The sequence below is a fragment of the Channa argus genome, chromosome 12, assembly GCF_033026475.1.
Source record: "Channa argus isolate prfri chromosome 12, Channa argus male v1.0, whole genome shotgun sequence".
Lineage (NCBI taxonomy): Eukaryota > Metazoa > Chordata > Actinopteri > Anabantiformes > Channidae > Channa > Channa argus.
The window spans coordinates 4,309,586-4,333,820 of record NC_090208.1 but is presented as its reverse complement, the minus strand read 5'-3'; the positions used below and the strand labels follow the sequence as shown (position 1 = coordinate 4,333,820).

The following is a 24,235-nucleotide window of genomic DNA, read 5'->3' as shown; positions in this document are numbered from 1 at the left end:
TTCACTAAACCTGACAATGTTCTGATAGAAATGTTTCAGTTATAATACAGAAATGTTTAATGTCAACCTGATGCTGCGACTGGAGTTTTGACAATCTGAGTTTAACATCATTAATGTATAAGTGAAAGTAGAACATGTGGAGTCCCAGAGGAAGTGTTCTGGATACTTTACTGTTTCTGACATTGTAGCTCCCTTTCAAAAGATTAACACATGGATCATGTTGGATCAGATCAGAAGTGATGTTCTGTGGTGACATCATCATCATCATCATCATCTAATCCCTGATCAGCCCGTGTGGGTGATGTCATCACCATGGAGACAGACAGGTGATTTCCTACAGTCAGATTTAGGTAAAAAAAAAAAAAAGTAGAAAATATATCAGCTGGGAAAACATTAACGGTTCTTTTTTGGAATGATTGATTGATGAATGAAAGATACAGAGTGTTACCTGTGGGTCTGTTTCGATATAAAGACACCATGAGGAGAGTGGAGATAAAGTATGGAAAGAACACCACTGGGTGGAGGAGCAGTCTGAATACAACATTGGGGGAAGAGGAGACAGAGGACGGGGTTGATGCGAAGAGCGTGGTAGATGGAGCTGGTGTAGTAGGTTTTTCTGTAGAGAGAATCCACAGGTTCAGTTAAAAATGTGGATGAAATAAGTGTTGAAATCAAAGTGAAGCTCCTGACCTGTGACGTAGATCCAGCTGGGTGGAGACTCTCCATGACTGCTGATGTGACACTTGTAGAGGCCTTCATCAGACTTGGTAACATGGTGGATGGTCATGTGACCTGTAGGCTCAGTCCTGATGAGGGAGCCATCTTTATAGAAATCAGCTGGGAGCTTGGAGGGAGGCCTCTTTGTTTGACAGTGCAGAGAGACATCATGTCCCTCCATCACAGGGAGGACAGGACTCTGCAGGATCACTGCTCCACCTCAACACAGAGACAAACTACAGCATTTCATCCATTTCCACACAGCTTCATCAACACTAACTCCACAGTCTGATCTTACCAGTGACAGTGATGGTGATGCTGTTACTGGTTGATCCGTCTCTGGACTCACACCAGTAAACTCCACTGTCCGATGGGAAAATGTAACTGATGCTACAGGAAGAACCAGCAGATCTTCCCCAACCACCTCCACACGGAGTCCTCTGTCTTTTGGTTGTGTTCCTCCTCACTGTCCATCCAGCAGAGCTGTCGTCCTCCTCACAGCTCAGAGAGACAGACTCTCCCTCAAAAAACTGAGAGCTGCTGGGACTCACAGTCAGACGACCTGTGATCACTGAGATGATGTAACAGTGAGTAAAGAATCACTAAAATTAGAGCACATGGTTACAAAATATAAAAAGATCTACATATTTTTATTTGATTACTTTAATTTAATTTTAATTCAAATCATCTGAAATTTAAAAAACTCAGCAGACTTCAACTCAAAGAACCTTAAAATGCAGCATGTGATTATTTAAATATGGAGTCTATGAAAATCAATATAACATTTTTCTAAATAGGGAGAAAATCATTATAAAGAAAAATTTAAATAGTAGTTAAAGCAGTGGGATAATGTAACGAGGACAATTTCTCGACTCAGCAGCAGTTTTCACAGCCAAAACTGAAGCTAATGAGGAAGAACTATAAAGTCAAACACCACAGACGACCAGCAGATGGCTTCAAACATCAGGGTTTTTAAAACCATCCATAGATAAAGACTCAGCTTATCTCTTCTTTGTCACTGAACATTTGCAGACACTTAAACACGGAAATCTTATACAGAGACAGTGGAGTTTCTTCTAGTTTCAGGCAGATGATAGAGAGGAAAAAAGTGATGATCACACAGTGACATAAAACTGATCAAGTAGAGATCAGTGTAACAGTGAGTAAAGATTCACACAGAGAGACAGTGAACACCAACATCTAACCTTCAACAGTCTCTGTGTTTCTATGACTTCCTGCTGTGTCCTTCACACTAACTCATCTTTCTCAGACACAATGAGACATTTTCAGTGTGTCATAGAAAACATTGACTGACCTTGGTTTGTTGTGCAGATCAGCAGTGAAGTCACAACTAAAGAGAAATGAGAGTCAGGTTTGAGCTGTAATAACTGATCTACTGTGGGAAGCAGCAGTGATCTTCTCTCAACATTCACACATCAACACATCCAGCAGACTGGACTCACCCAGCAGCCTCTCAACTGATGTTTTGTCCATTCTGCAGCTACCACCACATGTCAGAGTGTCTCTGAACAGCAGCTGCAGGAAACATACGAACAGAAAAGAAGAAGCCACAGATCAAACCACAGATCATGTGGTACAAATATAAAAAGATCATTAAAGCCTTAAAGTAAAACACCACAGACGACCAGTAGATGGCTCCAAGCATCAGTGTGTTTAAAAGACGTCCATTAACACTCAACTTATCTCTTCATCACTGAACACATTTGCAGATTTGTTGATCTTTTGGAGACAGTTTGAAGGGCAAGAAACTGGACAAGAAAAACTACATCTGAAGATGGGAAGTAATTTAACATCAGAAATTAAAAACTATACCCTACAGTTGTTTCTCTATTAGATATGGAAACAACAGATCACATGGTATTTTTATTCCATTAAGGTAATTTAGGATTAGTTTAAATCATCTGACATTTAAAAAACTCCTCAGCTTAAATTTCATCAATACAATATTACTTTTAAACCACAAACTACACACAGAAAAAAATGGTTCTTCAGAAGCCTGGATGGTTCTTTGAAAATCCATGCAGGCTTAAAGAACCATTTTTGTTGGTCAGTGGTTCTTTGGCTCCTACAAATTGTTCTTTGAAGAAGTAAAGGTTCTTCATTCTTAGCTATTTGAGTTATTTGATGGTGGACAATGGTATAAACATTCATTGAACATTTAATACTCTAGCCAGCTACCTAAAAGTGGAATTTAACACTAACATTAAAAAAAAAACTCATAAAAATCCTTGGAAATTCATAGGCCATCCAGCAGTATTTAAAGTAATAATCATCTTATCTCTATCATTACCAGCTGACATATTAATGAATCAATAATGTTATTCCAATGAAACAACATTCATTTATGTGATGTCTAATGTCACAAAAGTAGTTTGAGCTAATAATATTGTACTTTTACTTAAGTAGCATTTTGAATGCAGGACTTTTCCTTATAGTATTTATATACTGTGGTATTGCTACTTTTACTAAAGTAAATGATCTGCGCGCCTCTCCAGCCACTAATTCATTATTAAGTGTACTGCCAGAGAGAGAGAGGGATTACGTCATACCCAGGCTGCCACAGCTACCCGGGCTGCGCACGCGAAAAAAAAAAAAGAAGAGTTGCGCACACGCAGAATGTCTCGAGCTACGAGAACTTTCTTCCAAATTAAATTTCTAGGTGACGGCAGTTACTGTCATCGGTATTTGTACTGCGGTTTTTCCACTGGTCGTCTTCATCTCTGGATTCCGAGATTGATGAGGTAAAGTATTTTCACACAAACGTTTTTACGTGTTGTTGTTTGTTAGCGTTCAATGTAATACGTTTGCTAAGCTTCCTGTAGTGTTAGCTGCTAAATGCTGCTACAAGTAACTTTAACGTTACATGTTTGGAAAGTAACGTTAATGTCAACACATCAAATGGCACCTAAAGCTTATTTTGTAATAACTATATTTCAAAGACTGTCGCTGTGTTGTTTGCTCATAGGTGACCTGTTGTCAATATTCTAAAAAAAATCGCACCAGGAGCCTTTTTTTCATCAGTAACACTGCTGCATTGTTTTATTCATGTGACTTATAGGAAAATTCAGTAGAGCAGGTTTTGAATACTGGAATACAGCAATGCACTGACTACAGCAGATTATGTGCTTTTTAGAATAATACAAGTATTACAAGTATTTTGAATACATAAGATTCATTGGTTCTTAACCCTGGTCCTATCTTCTAGTTTCTGATTCACATAAAACACCAATGACGCCAATTCTGACACAACCCTCCCCAATTTCTTCTGAGCTTGGACCGGCTCTGCACAGCTGGGGAGTGGAATGGGCTGTTAGGGGTTTAGTGTCTTGCCCAGAGACACTTCAACAAATAGCTGGGACCGGGGATCGAACCACTGACCCTGTGGTCAGACAGTACTAGGGTCAACAAACACAAAGGCATTACATGATTGAGTTTTTTTATAAATAATAATTGATGATTGAAATTATGTATCTTTTAATTTTTGGTACTATTTTGCTACTGCATGATATTATGGTAGAATCCTAATATATTATTTTTACTTTAGGTTCTTGAAGAGGCATCAACTTTGCCTAAAACGGCTGTGGACAAACCAGTCAGAGGATTCAGTAAGCTGGCAAACAAGCTTGTGTTCATAGAACCAAACAGTGAACTCAAACGTCTCTGCCTACAGTCAGTTGACAACAGCCAAACAGACACAGAAAGAAATGGTCAGCAAATATGTTAATAACATCCTAGAATGATTTTTCAGCTTCATCCCAAATGCCACTTTTTACGGCTCTGACATGAAGATCTGATAGGAAATGTCTTTTAATTTGCCAGCCCCAAGGCCTCTTAATCATGATCTGTAACAGGAAGTTGACAGGCTAACATTAAGCTTTTGGATTGTTTTTCCCAAATTCTCGACTTTAAACCTATTGAAATAATGTTGATCATGCTTAAGAATCAGGTCTGTGCCACAAAAGCAACACATCTTATTTAGCTCTACCAAAAGAAGAGTTGTTAAATATCTAACCAGAGTTCTACCACAAGCTTGGTTATGGCTACATATTAAACATGTTTGTTGTATAACTCATCTTCATAGCATAACTCTTCAAAGAAATAATTTAAATCCTAATGTTGTCATGACAGTCATGCCCATGATGAGTGTATGTAAACTTTCATTCACAACTGTTTACAGTATCCAAAATGTGTGAAGGCTCTTCTCCTGCCCTGTGATCTCTACATATGTTTATCTTTAGGTCAGATGGTGAACACAGCGATACTTTTCTTGCCGTCTGTTTTCAAAGAGACTGCCTGCCATCTGTTTGTCATTAATTGAAAATTTTAAGGTGATTTTTAATAATTCTAATAATAATAATATAATAATAAAAGCACATTGTAAGAAGAGCCTTGCATTGTCCTAAAATTGACTAACTTTGAACAATAATTCAAACATGAAAGTCTTGATACAGAAAAGCTGTGATAACTAATTGATTGGCAAGTCCATCCTTAGATAATAATTCTGCAACTGTTTTAATCTTCATTTTAAAGTTGATGTTGTTTAAATTAGCATACAAAATAAAATTTTATATTTTGCTGTTTCTTAAACTGTGTTGTTTAAAAAAAAAAAGAAATTTGTGGAGGCCACATTAGATTCCAGGATGTATTTTTTAATAACTTAATGTTTCATTAACTACATTGTTAATTTATATATTGTTAAAAAGTGCTAGACAGATAAACCTAAAATATAATTCTTGGTTGTTTTAGTACTAAATAAGTTTTATATTATACTCATGAGTGCAGGCCAAAGTTGAAAATGTGTTCTCTCATGTTTTACTGTGACTTTATGAATTCCCTGTATAAGACAGCTTGGGCTGCTATACTGCTAATATGTTAATAGCTGTGCTGAGGGTGGAAATGGTTTTATTGTTTCTGTGTATGCTAAGTATGGTCAGCAAACTATTTACATCAACGTTCTTGTACTTATTTTACCTGACACATCAATTCAGGATATGTTTTATTTTGAAAGGTTTCTGTCTGACTGCTCTCAGAGACGTTATATGAAGAGCTGATAAATGAGGCCCCTGAACTAAACAAAACGACCCATGGAACTGTTCCCTGTGTCAAGCAGCAGGTGGCAGAACTGGATAATAACATTTCTATGTGAGTTCAGCTGATAGCAGCTGTCTTCATCTGTTTCCTGCACATACAGGACAAATTTGTTGGTACAAACCGTTTTTCTAAAATAACATTAAACCCACTAAATCCAGAAATTAGAATTCTTTTTATCAAAGAAATCAAACTCTGACTTTGCTTTTGATTTTTAATTGAAAAACAACCACAGTACAGGGTCAGAGGCCTGGACCGGACAGCTGTGCCAAATGAAAGAACATGTGTCTGCACCTAACTGGATAGAAAAACAAGGTCCAGCCTCTTACCACTAAACAAACTGTTTGATCACAGTTAATAATTTCCATCAATAACACATTTAAAATCACCAAATACAGCGAGACTCCTGTTCACATTTAGTTGTGGGAAAGTTTAAGAATAATATTATCAGTGTGTGATGTGTCAGATGACAAACATCAGGTGAAACAAACAGGATCATAAACAGTGATCTTCATATTCAAATAATGTAACAGCCTTAATATATAAAACATGAAGCTTTGGTTTGTTTGTCTCTGTCCACTTTCACTGTCCTGCAGAGAAACAAAGAGTCACTGTTTCCTCAGACTGAGTTAGTAAATGACTGAGTCGAGTTTAAAATGACACTTGTCTGTTTAGAGCTGAGAAACACAGAGACTGAGGAAGAAATGTTAAGAAATGCATCATCACATTGTTGATAGTAAAAATTTACTGTGGGATAAAAAGAAAAAGGCTGAAGCCTGAACTGCTGTTTGTCCTGCATCAGTGAATTAGTCACTGAGGAAACTGAGGAGACATTTTACACCTACTGATGGTCAGTGTCTTTATCATCAGGAGCTTTATATGAAGTCTCCTCTTTGAGTCCTTTACGTTTTCTATACATCACAACACCAACAACACCAACAACACCAACAAGCAGAGCAACAACTGAGAGACCAACTTTCAGTCCAACCCTGTGTCCTCCATCTCCTCCATTCTTCTCATCACCACCTGTAAGAAGAGAATGAGATGTGAGGTGATGAATCCATTTCCTCTTCAAACTCCTGTCAGACATTATCTACTGCACTTTGATCCCATCACTCATAGCAGCTGTTTGCTACAAAGTCTCATCAGCAACATCTGATCTGTGATGGTTCACTCTCACATCAACAACCAGGAAGCAGCTTCACCTCTGATACACACACACACACATACACACACACACTCACCTGGTTGAAAAACCATCAGGTTGATAATGCAGTTTGTCTCAGTTCTCTTTCCTTGGTCTGTTTCTCCCTGGATGACACGACACTCATATGTTCCAGTGTCCTGAATTTCCAAATTCTTCAGAATCAAAGACACATCTCCATCTTTCATCTGTTTGTCCTTCTGCTCCACCCCATCGATATAAAATGGATGCTGCTGCTCAGGATCAGACTGCTCATCCCGATACACAGAGACAACATCAGAAATATTCTGAAAACGTCTCCTCCACTCTATAACTAAGATGGGAGAGTTTTTGTGAACTGAACATGACAGAGACACATTTTCTCCCGGTCGAGCTGTGATGTTCTGGACTGAAGAAAGAAGAAAAAACACAATGTGGAGAAGTTAAACATTAACTGGAAATATTTTAAAATTTTTTGTGATTACTTCCAAAGTAGCACAAAGCTAAGAATATCTGACACGTCGTGAATTACTTAAGAAATTCCACTGTTTATTTGGAAGTTAACAAAGGTATATAGTCAGATAACACACACACACACACACTCGCTCACACTCACACTCACCTGGTTGAAAAACCATCAGGTTGATAATGCAGTTTGTCTCAGTTCTCTTTCCTTCGTCTGTTTCTCCCTGGATGACACGACACTCATATGTTCCAGTGTCCTGAATTTCCAAATTCTTCAGAATCAAAGACACGTCTCCATCTTTCATCTGTTTATCCTTCAGTTCCACCCGATTGATATAAGATGGATGCTCCACATCAGGATCAGACTGCCCATCCCGATACACAGAGACAACATCAGAAATATTCTGAAAACGTCTCCTCCACTCTATAACTAAGATGGGAGAGTTTTTATGAGCTGAACATGGCAGAGACACATTTTCTCCTGGTCGAGCTGTGATGTTCTGGACTGAAGAAAGAAGAATAAACACAATGTGGAGAAGTTAAACGGTAACTGGAAATATTTTACAATTTTTTGATTACTTCCAAAGTAGCACAAAGCTAAGAATATCTGACACGTCATGAATTACTTAAGAAATTCCACTGTTTATTTGGATGTTAACAAAGTTATATAGTTAGTTAAGTTCTGCACATAACACAGACAGTATGGCATCAATTAGACAATTATTTAGGTTAAATGTAAAACTAAAACATTTCAAATAAATCAACCTCCAGCCAACGGCAAACACGTAAATGACAATTGTAGAATCCTCCCATATGAAGATGATCCTTACAGAAGTATCAGTATGTGGATTATGTGTATGTACTTTAGATGGATTAACTGTAGGTAGCTCTACTTTAGCTTCTTTACTCTTCTATACTCACCACCAAAGACAAACACCGGAGAGATGCAGAGTAAAAGCAAAGTAGACAGGACTGACGCAGATGTTACAGCGGCCATTTTCCTCGCGATATCCGTTAAATTAAGTAAAGTCGATTTAAAGCAACAGTAAGAACGACTTCCGAGTTTGTCAACGCCACATGAAAATATACCGTCAGCCGGAGCTGTTCTCTATTCTCTGAAACACTGAGGTGCCACAGCACTTCATCAGATACAAGTTAGTAACATGGAAGCGACACACAACCACACACCCACACACTTCCTGAAACCCCACAAGTTCCCGCACATGCAGACTTGATCACATGCTGCCAAACTGTGGCCATGTCTGAATTATGCTGCAGACAGTCTTGACAGGAACTTGACAGTTTTAAGAAATAGGAAGTCAACTCAATACAAACTGTGAAGAAGAATCAACAGCTTCTCCTGCCACCTGCTGGACTTTTATCCAATCACATGATGCTGCATCTCTATTCATTCTTACAGGACATTTTGAAAAAACTAAACTAAATCGATCCACTAAACACTTCACTTGTGAATGAGAGGCCAGGACGTGCAGTGGTGCTGTGGTGGGCAGAGTGACCCTCAAATTTTCTTTTGTCCTTCCAACCAAAAACCAGCAAACAGGCAGACAACACAAAATCCACCCTGTTTGAATCAGTACTTAGTTGGCACCTACTCTACAACTTGTGTCCCTCATGGTGTGGGACACATTAAACTTAAGGTAAAGGTCAAATGCAGAAAGTATTTGAAGAAAAGAGTTTCTAGTGTTCTGGCTAATCCAGAGATCTGGTGGACCACCTACTTGGTGACAGGTGACACAGTGTGGGTGGTGCCTCAGTGTAGCTGGACAACGGGTTCAGGAAGAATCTCCTCTCCAGGTGCTTTTCGTCACCATCCAAGTCTCCTGGATGTTGCTGGAGCATTTGGACACACTGCCACAGGACTTGTACCTCACTAGGACTTCAGGTGATATGTTGATGGGAAACCAGTCTGATCTGGTCCTGCCCCCTGGTTTGGCCCATTGCTTGGCAACAGGTTTGACTGACAGGCCAAGCACACAGCAAACATCTAACATGAACCAACACCTCGAAACACAAATGAGGTGGAAATGACCAACAAAGGCCTGAGTCAAACGATGAAACTGCAACATCCAATGGAGAAGTGAGAAACAGACCTTAGAATCAAAAGGATAAAGCTGCATTTAATGTGTGTGGAGGTTCTTTATCTTTAATGATTCATGTCGTATAATGTCTATTCATTATTCAAGGTCTGTGGTCTTTATTTGATATGTGGCAATTCATCGTTTGCTCTGTCAGTTTATGTGATCACCAGGTGATTGATTAGTTTACTAAAGATGTTAATGATGTTTACATTTACATTTACGTTTAGTCATTTAGCAGACGCTTTTATCCAAAGCGACTTACAAGTGAGGTACAAGGCAGCAAAAATCTAAGTCAAGGAGAAAACATCAAAGCAAAGTCCTATCAGAAAAGTGTTTACAGTTCACGAGATGCAAGTGCGAGAAAGAGCAGAAAGGCTTTTTTTTTTTTTTAAAGAGATTTAAGTGCATAGGAAGATGCAGAGTTCTGTTTTCAGCAGTTTTTTGAATATTGGGAGTGAGTTTGCTGAGCGTGCAGAGTTTGGTAGCTCGTTCCACCATCTTGGGATCATTGCGCTGAACAGTTTTGCTTGGTGTCTTCTGTGCGGTGCTGGGACCACCAGACATCGTTCGTTGGCAGATCACAGCGGGCGGGAAGGATTGTAGACTTGAATGAGTGAGTTGAGGTAAGCGGACAGAGCTTTGAACCTGATGTGAGCAGCTACAGGAAGCCAGTGTAGAGATCTAAAAAGTGGTGTGACATGGGTCTTTTTTGGCTGATTAAAAATGAGGCGAGCTGCTGCATTTGATCATCTGCAAGAGTTTGATTGTGGATACTGGTAACATCATCAACAAAGCGTTGCAAAAATCAAGACGAGATATGACCAGCACCTGTACAATGAGTTGGGTTGTATAATCCATGATGTTCTTAATCATTCGTTTTAGTGAGGAAATATTGACACTGCTGTGCTACTAAAGGGGGTTTGATTACTTTGTGACCACACAGGAGGTCATTTACAACTTGCTGTCTCTGATCTGTTCAGAGTGGAAGTGGAGCTTGATGGTGGTGACCACAAAAAAAACAAGTAAATAACATAACCAGAGGCCGATCATCTAAACAAGAACACAGCTGGGAGAATAAGGGAAAACTGAATGGAAGCTAAGCTGAGGAACTAAGAGTAACCAGACTACATAGCTAAAAGGCCTAATTATAACCAGGTGTGTACATTAACAAGGGGTGAACATGAGTTCGGGAACAAACAAGAGCTCAGGAAATAAGCAGAAATCTAATAAAAAACAAAACCACAAGAACAAGCATTAAGCAGAGATATATAAAAAACTAGGGAAGCTAAACATTGGTGTACAGCAGGGAAACCTGTCAAAGAAGTGCAAACAAACTCAGCAAAGGCAAAAAAGAAATGTGCATGTGCCAGAACAGACCGGGGCAGGAACAAGTTTAAACAGGGAATCAAATATGTGTACAGTGTCTCAGAACAGGTAAAAGGTAAATTTCCTTTACTGCTAAACACAATGGTAACAGCTTCTGCTTGATGTACCAGACTTTAGAATTTAGAATTTAAGTATTTCCAAAGTCAATGAACAATGCAAGCACAAGGTGAACAATTTGAAATTTCTGTGATTCCAAGAAAGTCACATTTGCATCATAACAGATGAAATAAAAAAGTGCTTGTACTAAAAATACATGGAATGAAGAGTAAAAGTACAGTTGCTTCAGTACTGGTACTGATAAACACTGAGAATGAGGATCATCATTCTGGTCAAACCTGAAGGAAACTCTGCATGAAGAGAAGAAAAGACGTGAACCTCAGAACTTATTTGTCCTACAAACCTTTTCTACAACATTGTCTCATATTGTTTGGACTGTGTGTGTTTGTTCAGAGTTTCCAGTGGAACCAGAGGTCGTCTACTCTTCACTGAAGCCGACCTTCAAACCATCACACCAGTCTAACCAGTGATGCCAACATGCTGACTGTCACTGGTCCTCAGAGCTTCTCTCACCACATCACATTCTGTTCTAAAAAAACTTTCATTTTTTATTGTCCTCTCTTGTTTCACACCTTTTTTTGTAATTGTAACTTTTTTATTAACTCCTACTCTCTGACAACTGACTGTTCAGTCATTGACATTATTCTGGGTCGAGGTTTTTCCATCACACTGAATTGAAATCATCACTGAACAAACTAGAAATATGATCCACAGCTGCACATGATGTTCATAAGTGTATGTGTGACACAAAATACCACAGATACTTTACAAAAAACTAACTATAAAGCTCTAAAGGGCCACAATGAAAGAGACAGAAGGCTGTTTTTCTATATATGTAGCATATTTAGCATGTGGTGTGACTTTTATTCTGGTGGTTCATAGCTGCACAACAGAAACACTCTGTTGTTGTTATCATGTTTTCAATTACTGGTTTATTGGACCCAGAACAGATGGGGACAAGTGAATGAGTTGGAAGGTAAAATGAGTTGATTGAATATAAGGTGTAATGATGGAACAGGTAGACAGACAGGGAGGGAACAAAACTTACAGATTACAGAAGATTATTTAAAACCACTAACTTTTTTAATGCCATGAACACAGCTTATCTCATGATGACCTTCTGCTTCACCTCAGTTCTGAGTAGCAAAGCTTATTTGCAGCTGAATAGTGCAGTGAGATGAACTGATGTAAAGTTATGGTTGTGATGTTTCTTTGCTGACTGGCTGTATCAGACCAAGCAAATACAGCCGGTGTGAAACCACCAATAAAAGTATCTGGGTACTGGCTGATCATGGATTTGTGTTAACCACAGTGAGTTTGTCTAATCACTAACTGTCTGTTTGTTCATCATTTAGTCTGATTTGTCACATAACCTAACAACTGAACAATAACTGGTGGAGTCTATTAGCAGCCTCCACACTAAACATGGGTTCACACCCTCAAACAAACTTTGTGTCACTGTGTTTCACTTTTCACTGTTGGGATATTTGGTGTCCGTGTTAAACTATGTCGAGGTTTAGTTTGTTGATGTGAACTTATGTTAAAATGGCTGCTATAAAGAAACATCCCAGGTGTCAGTCCATCATTTTACCAACAGTGAGAACAGTTTATTCTACAATACATGATTGATGTACATGATCAACTCTATTGATGAAATAAAAATGAATGAAACCATAACAGCTGACCCAAAGAATATAGTCTGATGATGATGATTATTGTTATTATTCATATAACTTTTGCTGCTCATTTTATAAATGATTGTAAACTGCAGAATAGTCTATAAATCTTTACAAAATATTACCTCAGAGAGAAAAGAAGAACAGGAACAGATGGTTTATCATATAAATTCTACACATGACTTCTATTGCAGTTGTTTGACAGCATGTGAGTCAGTGCACTTTGAGTTTACAGTAAGTCAACGTTTGATGACTTTAACCCCCAAACTTTATAAAGACTCACCAAATGAACTATAAGCTGTATAGAAATGAAAGCACTTGGTGTTAAACTCCTTTGAATACTGTGTGACACAATGCAGAAACACTAGTTATCTTTTTAGCAGTGTGCATTGGAAGGAGGCAGCGAAGAAGTGAGAAGAAGTTAGATTCTGGTATCATCCACCCAGTGAAGCAGACACAAAGAAGGAGGCGTGCGGGGGTTATGATGATGTATGTTATGATGAGGGGGGGTGAAAGTTCACGTCACTCCAGCATGTCCAACCCCGATTCAGCCTCTCTACCTCCTTCCAACACGCATCAACATTAAGATAACTAACGTGTTTCTAAAGAGCAAAAGCATTTTTGTTCAGGTGAATGTTTTCACTGGTGGCATTCAGTCAAATTTGAGATCAAGGTTTGGCAGAACTCTCCCTATATTCTGTCTAGGCTTTGAGAAAATATTGACTCTTCTGTGAGATGACATTTAACCTAATAAGGTCTTTCTCACAAACCACTATTAAGAAGATAACACACCAACAAACTCACCTACAAAGAGGAAGGAAGTGAAGCTGTGAACAATTTTTCAGCTCATATTACCAACTGCTAGAATGGATGAAACATCTCTGCAGTGGCTGCTCTGTAAGTACAATCTCTAATTCAAATCATTACAATCATAGTTTGTCTTATTTATACTATGAGCTGTAAAACAATGGAGAGATACATGTTGATAAATGATTAAGAGGTCATAGGATCCAACATTTGTCAAGAAGTGCAAATTAAAAAAGGTTTATTGATTAGGACTAAAAAAGATGATGATTAATAATTTAAAAAGTAAATATTAAAATGAAAAATACTAGCCAAGGTATTACTTGGTATCGGATCAATCCGAAATTACTGGTATCGCCCATCACTGCTAAGTATATGCTTTCTTAAAGAGGAAGGTTTTAAGCCTTGACTTGAAAGTAGAGAGAGTGTCTGCTTCCCGAATCTGAACTGGTTGGTTCCACAGGAGAGGAGCTTAACTGATGTGAGTGAGGGGTTTGTGAGAACCTACTGTACTTTGATTGAGTCTTACTACAGCTGAAACATATGAATGTTTCAAATATATTAATAACTGAGAACAACTGGGGGTAAGATTAGGTCAAACATGTCATTTTGTCTCCTGTGTCCACCTGTGTTTATGATTTTTAAGCAGGTGAATGAAAAGAGGTTTTAGAGTTTTTTCACATTACTTCACTCTGATAACGAACCACTGCCTTATTTAAATCCTGTTGTGTGGACAAACCTGTTCAGGGTGTGTGTGGTTCAGATGCATTAGATTCCTGCTGAACTGGTTTAAAGTGAGCTGTTACTAAACTTTGTACTTGATGATTTTATTTAAACTGCATTAGGCACAAAAACTTCAGGGTCTGGTATCATTACTATAGTAACCACGTGCATCACGTTGTGTAGTGGTCGTCATCTATATATTTGCCACCTTTACTTAATCTGAGCGAGTTACACAACTGGTTGTTTGTACAATGTTTGAAGGAAGACCATCATTTTTCAGGCACTTCATTGGAAAACACCTCGAGAGACAGAGACCAATGGCTGAATGGGGCGAAGTCATCTACAAAAACAAAACATGTATCCACTCTGCTGAGGAGGCTCATGGACATTTAAGATGGTGAGTTAGTCATACAAATATTTAGATACTCAATCACAGTCCTCCCATATACTAGTGCATCAGTAAATTAAACTATCGGGAAAAACAGTGAAACTCTCACATTGTAGCTTCTTTAAACTGCTACAGCATCTTTCTCTTTTTTAACTGCATCCTCTGATGTGCTGTAAACAAAGTTTCACCTCTGAAAACGTTTCTGACTTTGGACAATGTCGGCAGCAGATTTCTCCAGACATTGTTCTGAGTTAATATGTCAAAGACGCGATAGATCGATACATCGATCGATCGATAGATTTTGTTTCTGTGGCTGAACCTGTTTCAATGTAGTGATGAGTACATTTCCACTAATAACTAAACTAAGTTTGGGCTTAAAAAGCTGCAACAACCAGCTGATAAAAACACAGTCTTTGCGCCAAAACTGTGACGTGGGATCTTTTATTAAAAGGTAAGTGTGGCGATGTTCTATTGGTCAGTTAGGAAAACACTGAGTGAACACACAAAAATCTGTGTTTTCATTTGAATTAAAAATAAAACAAGTTGTTAAAAACTCACATCTTCATTTGGAGCTTATGGGTTTGGAGCTGAGCACTGTAAAAACGATTTGGCATTTTACTGTTAATGCAAAAGAAAATCCGTTAAATTACAGCACGTTGGCCGTATTTTAACAGAACCATGATGTTTTCCTAAAACTCTGCCCGTTCACCTGAACTGCACGTGAAGCTGGACCAGTTCTTTTTTCATCCACCTTACTAATTATTTGGTAAGTAGCAATTTCAGTGTTTCCTGAACGTGTTCACATCATGATAGAAGGATTCAGCAGCTAGCTAGAACTGTACAGACAGAAGTTTATTAATCAGACATACAAGGAGCTCGTTTTCACTTTAATAAGTTATTGTGTTTGAGTCAGTTAATGAGGGAAAACTTAATGACATCTTTACAGTGTGAACCTGTTACAGTCTATGGAATCACTTCAACAAATGCAGTAACATCAGCACTTCAGATCACTCTGTTATTAGTTACATTCACTTAGGATTTTACATTTGATTACTAGACAACTAGTTTTTTGAAAAGGTACAAAACTCTAAAAATAGGTTTTACTGAAAGAAGACTTGGCTGATTTCTGCTTTGGACATACAGACAGCAATAGATGTATCACATATGTAGAGTCAGTTTGTATAAACAGATATCTGTAATATTTCTGTCTTTTCTTCTAATTTTCAATTATGTCCGACTGCATATCTGGACATTTGCTGCCTTTAATTGTTGTTATTCTGAGTGAATGTTTGAAGAACGATCATCATTTTTCAGGTACTTTATTAGAAAACACCCTGAGTTGAGTGACTTCACCTACAAAGAGACGACAACAATCAATCAACATGTATCCACTGTGGAGGAGGCTCATGGACTTCATTTAAGATGGTGAGCTACTTGTACAAATATATAGATAGTCAGTGCACTAGTACTATGCACTAGTATTCTTATATACTAGTGCGTGAGTGAATTGAAACATCATGAAACACAGTGAACGTCTCATATCATCTAGTTTCCTTAGACATAAACTGAAATATCCAAAATATCAGAGTATTACCAGTATCATCAGTGCGTCGTGGCATAAAGGCAGCCAACCTGAGGCACTGCTGACTTGTTACCAGACCAGTTGCTTTCATAGCAGCCTTCAGCTGTGTTGTTACTAAAGGTCGATTGTTTCTCGGGTTTCTCTTGAAAATACTCCAGATCCTCTGTGGGTTCAGGTCAGGTGAGTTGGCCAGTCAAACACAGTAACATCACGGTCAACAAAGCAGTTACTGGTTATTTTCAACTGCAGGCAGGAGCTAATCCTGCTGGAAAAGGAAATCAGCTCTGGAAGCATGTAGTGCTCTAAAATCTGCTGGTAGACGGATCTTTTGACTCTGGACTTGATAAAACACAGTGAACCAACACCAGCAGGTGACAGGAACCCAAATCAGCACCGACTGTGGAAACTTCACCCCGGACTTACAGAAACATGGATTCTGTGATTCTTCCACTCCTCCTCCAAACACAGGGACACTGATTTGCAAACAAAAAGCGACAGTCCAGTTCTTTTTCTCCTCAGCCCAGGTTCTGACATCTCCGGTTCTCCGGTTCAGCAGCGGCTTGATGCTGGGAATACAGCAGTTGTAGCTCATTTCCTGAAGACGTCTGTGTGCAGTGGCTCTTGATGGACTGTCTCCAGCTTCACTGCACTTACCTGTAAAACTGTCAAGTTCTCGAATCAGCTTTACTTGACAATCTTTATAAGCCTGTGGTCGTCCCTGTTGCTTGTCACCTTTTCCAACCACACTCCAGTCAACTTTCCATTAACATGCTTCAATACAGCCCTCTGCAAACCTGCAAACCAACAGACCTTCATTGATCACCTTCTGTCACGACTTGTCTGTTCTTGCTTACATGGCTTTATATACACAGTATTTATTGTTGTTTCCACCGTGGTTTCACTTACGTTGTCAGCATATTGTGATTTTATGTTGTTTTACCCTTTGTGGTGTCTGTTTGTTAGATGTTAGTACGTTTAACAATCCTTGCATTAGCATTATAGCTTCATATCTAATTTAAGTGCTTCATGTCTCTTATGTCTTCTGCTGAGCCAGTGTGGGACCCTGGAATGTGACATAGGCTACAAAATACATACTGCAATTGCAGGGTTCACTGTTCAGCTACTGGCACATACAGAAACCTGAATCACCCCTCAGAACATGGCCACCCCAGCTTCACTTTCCTCCAGTTTTATCTTAACTCAAACTCCTCACCTATCAGGACGGGAAGGTGAGGTAAGTGTTCTCATTGCAGAAACCGGTACGTTTTTCTCCACAGCCCCTCACAACTGTCTTAGATCACTGGATCGTTGCTATCAGGGTGACTGCACCGGTTTCAATTCATGTGACTGATCTATCTGCCACCAGGCAGCTGGGTAAGTTGTGTGATGAGTTCAAAATGCTGCTGTTCCCAGAAGATATCACTCCTCTCATCATACTAGGAGACATGAACACCCACCTAGACAAATGGTGGATGTCTGATCAAAAACTGGAGCCCACTCACCCAACAAACAGAGCAGGCAACCACCTGGTTCTCATTCTCACCCAGAACTGAACCACAGTCTGGATCTGTGGTGGTGCTGGGGTGGGCAGTGCACCCCAAAAACTTTCCCATGACCATCCAACCTGCGATAATGAAGACACAGAAAGATCATCAAGTGCCACCTACACATCTGTTGTCTTGTGTCACTTGCAGCCACAGTCATTGTGGTCACATTACACTTAAGATAAAAGTTGAAGTTCATGTGTTCAAAATACAAAACTATTATTTCCAACAACCTAAAAAGGAAATAAATAAACCAAAAGAAGAAAAAAAGGATATAAAAGAACAACTATTGAGAGATGTCAGGGGAAGGATGGGTAATGCTGGCAGAAAGTAACATTAGCTAGTGTCTAGTTCTGGCTCATCCAAAGATCCTGTGGACCAGCTGCTGTGGAAATACTGCCAGGATGTTTAAATGCTGCCGTTTATGCCTGGAACTGTATCGGCTTTGAAGCAGATTGGACACTGGACTGAAGACAAATCTGAGCTTCCTGGATCAACATCTGCTTTTTATCACTTAGTTTTAAAAGTCAAATCTCGACCTGATGAAGACTGTGCTTGACTGCAACCTTTTACCCCCTGACATTTTTTACTGCACCCAAAACAAGACAAACTAGAACTGGCCATCACCTGATGTCTCTCAGAGACAAAGCCACTGACAGCTTCTGCACCACAAGCTCAGCCTGTCAGGATAGTCTCTACCCTCCTGTTGTCCAGGCTTCCCCTTCCTTAATGTCCTAATCCTTAACTCACTGAAAACTTGAAACTCGCTCACTTTAAAAGTTCCCCACTGTAAGATGAAGGAAGGTGTAGCTTATCTTATCTTGCTCCACTTCCTAATCACTCTATTCCCCCCCCCCCCCCACCTTCCTGTCCACCTCTCACTGCTGATGATTTTACCAGCTTTATTAATAATGAGGTGGCAGCTATCAGCTCCCAGTTCTCTCCACCAGATGGAGACATCCTGCTGACTTCATGTAACAGCACATCACTCTTCTCATTTTGCCCTCTGACGATGCATCCACCCTCTTTACAAATCCTACTACCACCTGTTTTCTGGATCCCATTCCCTCTTCTCTCCTTTAGGCAAATGAAGTATTACCAAACTGTTTTTACAGTTTGACAACAACTAATTTAATCCGCTTCTGCCGGTATTTGTTCACACCCATGAACGTAAGGGTTTAATCCTAGAGTTCCTCACTCTCCTCGCAGCATGTGCTGAAGAGCAGATATAGTATATTCAGGAGTTATCCTACCACTCAAGCAGGGTTTCCACAGTTCACTGTCCATCCAAGGTAAATCAAATGTTCTCCACCTCCGTGTTCATCACTAGAGATCCTGGTACCATCGGCTCAGCATCCTTGGATGAAATCGTCACAAAATCATTCATTAAAAATAAAAACCTGACCTGTATAACAATCAGAAATAATCATTGATGCATCTTAAGAACAAAATTAAACACAGCACATTTCTTTTCAATATAATCAATTTCCACAAGAGAAACAAAAAATAATAATAATAATAAAAAAAAATCCAGAAACATCAATAAGTTTCTGTCTTCCCAAAAGGACCAAGACACTGAACTTCTCTGAAGCCTCACAACTTTAAAACAGTAGCGCTAACTTAACGCGTTAGCCATTAACCGTTAGCTGCCATGAATTTGCTTCCAAACACTTCTACTGAAACGGTTCACTCACCGAGAAGAGTCCCAGCACATCCACCACCTTGTGAGAAGCGTGACCACAGCTAGGCCAAGTTTTCACAGCCAAAAATCACCAAATCCATTTTCCCATGAACGAAAACCGAACGTTCCTCGTCTGCATCCACTCTGCACTGTGCAGACACAGGGGGCGGAGCTACTCCACACTACACCTGTTCAGACTCTGCAGACAGGTAACGATTCCCCTACATGTCATTATTCAAACCAAACGCGATAAAACACACTCTGAGAATTGTCGCCTTTATGTTGACAGGGTTACACAACCTTTACCCTATAAATACTGAAACTGAAAGTATTAACACTTGTCTTTAAAATAAAGTTCCTTTAAAACACATTCTTATCCACCAAAATGGCAAACAGAGGACAGAACACTTGTGCCCCGAACACTGCACAACCAGCCACAGCCAGGGAGATCTGCATAGTTCCTCCCAGATCTGAGGCTTAACATTTGGTTGAAGCATCCTTCCCAGAACTCTGTCATAGGCTTTTTCAGGGAGTCTGACCAGTGTGATACCTCAGTATTCGGAGCACACCTTCCAGTCCCCTTTCTTAAATATGGGAACAACCATCACAATTTGCCACCAAAAGTTACTGCTTTTGTCCTCCATGTGACATTAAACTGGCGTGTGAGCGAAGACAGCTGACAATTCTCCCACCCCCAGGTGTTTGTATCCACAACTACCTGATCTGCCTCCCCTCTGGCCTGCCCATCTGTTGCTTTAGGAAACCTCTGGGCCAACCATGCTCAAAAGGCCTCCTTCAGCTTTATGGCCTCTATTACCGCTGATGGTAACCAAGATGTCACCACAACAGGCACCAAAAACCTTCATGCCACAACTCAAAGTGGCTGCTTCCACACAACAGGATTTAAACACAGTCCAGTTGGAGTCCATGTCTGCAGGACTACTGGAGAAATTCTTTTGAAGATGGGAGTTAGAGCCAGGCATTTCCAAACACCTTTACTACGTTTGGATTCGCCATCTCTGTCCGACAGTCTCCCGTATTAAAAGCAGACAGCTGAAGTGGTTCAGGCATCTTATAAGAATGCTCACCATATATTATATTTTTGTTAAAATTACCACTTTTCATCAAAGGGCATTTGTCAAGACATGTCTGTAAACTACATAGACATAAAAAACTCTTTTGGGTCTTTTTTTTAAATATATGTGTTTGTACATTATTGCAAAACTTCTTTATTCACTTATAAATGTGACTTGGTGTTATAAGATTCTGTGTTGTTATTGCAGGTCATGATCTTGTTCCGTGGTAAAGACAATTTTGTTAAAATAAAGTTTAGGTCTGAATATATATTTGAGTGTTTAATTAGTAGCTCTGTTTCAATATTAACTGATGAAAAAATATTTATATGTTTTCTAAAGATTATTACTGATATTTGCTTTTTCTTTTAAGAACTACACAAGAAGCAACAAGACAAACACACCTGAGCTCATCAGCAACATCACTCTGAAGGTCAACACCTCAGATGAGTGTTTATGTGTGGAAACTGTTTTCTGGGTCTCGCCCTTTGAACATAATTAAAAAGAACCAGGATCAAATGTTGGATGTTGTATCCTGGATCAGGTTATCTGCTATGTTGGTTTCTTGTGACCCATTTAAGTAGTGGATTAGAAAAGTTGGATTTTATCATCTGGGATAACTGCTCACTGTTGTGGTTTTTGACTAGCTAGGGGCGGCTGTAGCTCAGTTGGTAAGACAGTTGACCATGGACCACAGGGTCACTGGTTTGATCCCCGGCTACATGTCAAAGTGTCCTTGGGCAAGACACTAAACCCCAAGTTGCTCCCGGTGGGTCAGGTGAGCACCTTGCATGGCAGCCACCACCATTGTTGTGTGTGTGTGTGTGTGTGTGTGTGTGTGTGTGTGTGTGTGAATGAGAATCAACATTGTAAAGATCATTTACCATTTAAATCAAACGACAGTCAGAGGCTGGACTTGAAACCTTTGGGTGTTCTGGTTTTGCAAGCTTTTATCAGTTGGACTGTTCAAATGCTCAGTCTGTTCCATCTCCATGTTTAGGTCATTTAGTGTCTTTTCTGTAAGAAGATAAAGTGGAAACTGATTGAGGAAACCTGGCTCCAAACACTAGTCACATTCGTACAGCGTTGACCTGAGATGGATCTGATAAATAGGAGGATTTGCAGCTGTTTACAGTTTTTAAAAGACATGTAAGGACTTGCATCGGAAAAGTGTTTTCTGTGTAACAGGCTGCATCAGTGAAGGAATTAATGAAGTCATAACACAGTAGAGTGGATGGAAAGATACTGATCAATGATGATGACATGAAGATTAGAAGTAAATTAAAAATAATATACTGTAAGGCTGTATAATGTAATGAGTGGGTGACTGGTCTCGTTCTAATGTGGTAAATAAACAGTGGCAGAACATTAACTCAGATTCCCTAACTGTCCGCCCAACTTCACCAAGAAACAACTGTTTCCTGCCTTGACATTTGACTGTTCACATACATATAGAGAATTTATGAACTAAAAACACATCAGTGAACCCTATTTGTACTGGATCACATGTTCCTGTATCACCATGAACACACACTCTGGTTCTATTCACTAAGTTCCAAATTCACAGTCCTGCTGATCGATCGGCTGCTGAAAATAGTTCTGTGAAAACTCAACTTCCTCCTGTTAGATACATTCTGCAGTAGATGTTTTAGGAAATTGCTGACAGAAAAATAAGGAGAGATTTGATAAAGTAAAAAACACATTTGATAAGGAACATTTTAATGGGCTCAGCTCACTGATCACAGTGGATTGATGACTCCAGTGATGACATCAACTAAATCATCAGCCAAATCCTGCTCAGCTGGGGTGGGCGAGAATGTCACCATGGGGACAGAAAGGTGATTTCCTGCAGCTGGAGGAGGAAAGAAAGGAAAGTAGTAAATATATCAACAGTTAAAACATGAAAAGTTCTGTTAGAGACAACTGTGACTGATGAGTGTTACTTGTGAGCATCTTTCGATATAAAGACACCATGATGACAGTGCAGATGAAGTACAGACAGAGCAACACCAGGTCCAGGACCGACCCCCAGTAACGGAGGGAGGAGGAGGCAGGAGGTGATACTGTACATATGGGGGATGCAGACGTGGTTGTAGGTTTTTCTGCGGAAAGAATCGAACTGTTCAGGTGAACATGTGGATGAAATAAGTGTTGAAATAAAAGTGAAGCTCCTGACCTGTGACGTAGATCCAGCTGGGTGGAGACTCTCCATGACTGCTGATGTGACACTTGTAGAGGCCTTCATCAGACTTGGTAACATGGTGGATGGTCATGTGACCTGTAGGCTCAGTCCTGATGAGGGAGCCATCTTTATAGAAATCAGCTGGGAGCTTGGAGGGAGGCCTCTTTGTTTGACAGTGCAGAGAGACATCATGTCCCTCCATCACAGGGAGGACAGGACTCTGCAGGATCACTGCTCCACCTCAACACAGAGACAAACTACAGCATTTCATCCATTTCCACACAGCTTCATCAACACTAACTCCACAGTCTGATCTTACCAGTGACAGTGATGGTGATGCTGTTACTGGTTGATCCGTCTCTGGACTCACACCAGTAAACTCCACTGTCCAATTCGACAACGTTGCTGATTTTACAGAAAAACCTATTTGATTTTCCCCATCCACCTCCACACTGTAGCATGGTGTCTATAGTTGTGTTCCTCCTCACTGTCCATCCAGCAGAGCTGTCGACGTCCTCACAGCTCACATTGAGGGATTGACCATCAAAGAACTGAGCACTGTTGGGACTCACAGTCAGATGAACTGTGAGAGTTTCAGTGCATTTGAGAAAAAATGGTAGAAAGTAACAATAATCAGACCAACAACAATGTCACACAGTAGTATTAGCAGTATATAGAAAGTATTTGGTCCACTGTCCACTGAGTAACAGTCCATGAAGATACTTTCTTTAGTTTTCATTAACTTATAAAGAGGAAGTTTAGCAGTGTTTCAGATTCAAGTTACTTTATAAAACAACATGTTTTCATTATGTGTATTGACTCCATTCATTTTAACTAGTTCATTAAAAGTTAGCATCTGTTCTACATGTGCAGAGTGAACTTAAGCTGCATCTTTACTCTTTTTGTTTACAATAATACTCAAGTGTCTTCATGGACTCTTGGTTTATAGACAATATTTAACTGTGTAATTGTGTCTGCTTGTTTTACCTGTTAGAAACAGCTTTTTATTTTGGCAACAAAATCAAAATGTGTGGAAACTCACCGAAGGCTGGTCTCTGTTCTGTCAGTCTGTCCTATCTAGTTACATGCAAGTAAGTGTGTGCTAGGTTGAATTTCCTTGGATCTTTTTACTGGCTGGGACATGAAATTGGGATTAAAGGAACTGCACTAGGTTGGTTTAAATCTTATCTGTCTGATAGATTTCAATTTGTTCATGTTAATGATGAATCCTCCATGCACACAAAGGTTAGCTATGGAGTTCCACAAGGCTCTGTGTTAGGACCAATACTTTTTACTTTATATCTGTCTCCTTTAGGCAACATTATTAGAAAACACTCCATAAATTTCCACTGTTATGCTGATGATACCCAGCTATATTTATCTATGGAACCAGATGAAAATAATCAGTTAATAAAGCTTCAAGCCTACAAGACATAAAGGCCTGGATGTCCCACAATTTTTTTACTTCTAAACTCAGACAAAACGGAAGTCATAGTATTTGGGCCAAAAAATCGAAGAAATATAATGTCCAACCATATTGTTACTCTAGATGGCATAAGTCTGGCC

The 24,235-nt window shown here is 39.5% G+C and overlaps 2 protein-coding genes and 1 long non-coding RNA gene across 25 annotated transcripts in view; 1 reads left to right on the top strand and 2 right to left on the bottom strand.

The window, feature by feature from the left end:
- Positions 1-690: 690 nt before the first annotated feature.
- On the bottom strand, positions 691-8,751 carry LOC137137824 (V-set and immunoglobulin domain-containing protein 1-like). 2 transcript variants are annotated; one of them, XR_010915782.1, is made up of 6 exons: positions 8,396-8,751; positions 7,632-7,979; positions 7,071-7,418; positions 2,181-2,253; positions 2,033-2,068; positions 691-1,288 (listed from the first exon to the last, which is right to left on the bottom strand). XR_010915782.1 is itself a non-coding variant. In XM_067524543.1 (4 exons), exons 1-4 carry the CDS (start codon positions 8,469-8,471, stop codon positions 6,668-6,670), a joined length of 957 nt encoding a protein of 318 aa, XP_067380644.1. In that variant the 5' UTR covers positions 8,472-8,750; the 3' UTR covers positions 6,435-6,667. The 2 variants fall into 2 exon arrangements, 1 of the variants encoding a protein (XP_067380644.1); XM_067524543.1 differs by lacking the exons at positions 691-1,288; positions 2,033-2,068; positions 2,181-2,253 and adding an exon at positions 6,435-6,852 and having other exon boundaries at positions 8,396-8,750.
- LOC137137881 (uncharacterized) lies at positions 3,326-5,897 on the top strand. 2 transcript variants are annotated; one of them, XR_010915835.1, is made up of 3 exons: positions 3,326-3,479; positions 3,944-4,154; positions 4,283-5,897. It is a non-coding gene; the product is annotated as an uncharacterized lncRNA (long non-coding RNA). The 2 variants fall into 2 exon arrangements; XR_010915836.1 differs by lacking the exon at positions 3,944-4,154 and having other exon boundaries at positions 3,329-3,479; positions 4,283-5,066; positions 5,747-5,761.
- Positions 8,752-22,663: 13,912 nt separating the features above from the next.
- Positions 22,664-24,235, bottom strand: part of LOC137137822 (uncharacterized) — a 106,899-nt gene continuing 105,327 nt past the window's right edge. For all 21 annotated transcript variants that reach the window (XM_067524530.1, XM_067524541.1, XM_067524519.1 and 18 more), the window contains one exon: positions 22,664-23,252. The gene's annotated coding sequence lies outside the window, so the exon portion shown is untranslated. The remainder of the gene's footprint in view (positions 23,253-24,235) is intronic.

Excerpts from the sequence above, each read along its gene's own strand:
- LOC137137824 (XM_067524543.1), bottom strand. The coding sequence starts at position 8,471 with ATGGCCGCTGTAACATCTGCGTCAGTCCTGTCTACTTTGCTTTTACTC. Across the intron at positions 7,419-7,631 it reads CCTGATGGTTTTTCAACCAG|TCCAGAACATCACAGCTCGA; the intron begins GTGAGTGTGAGT and ends TTCTTTCTTCAG. Across the intron at positions 6,853-7,070 it reads CCTGATGGTTTTTCAACCAG|GTGGTGATGAGAAGAATGGA; the intron begins GTGAGTGTGTGT and ends CTCTTCTTACAG.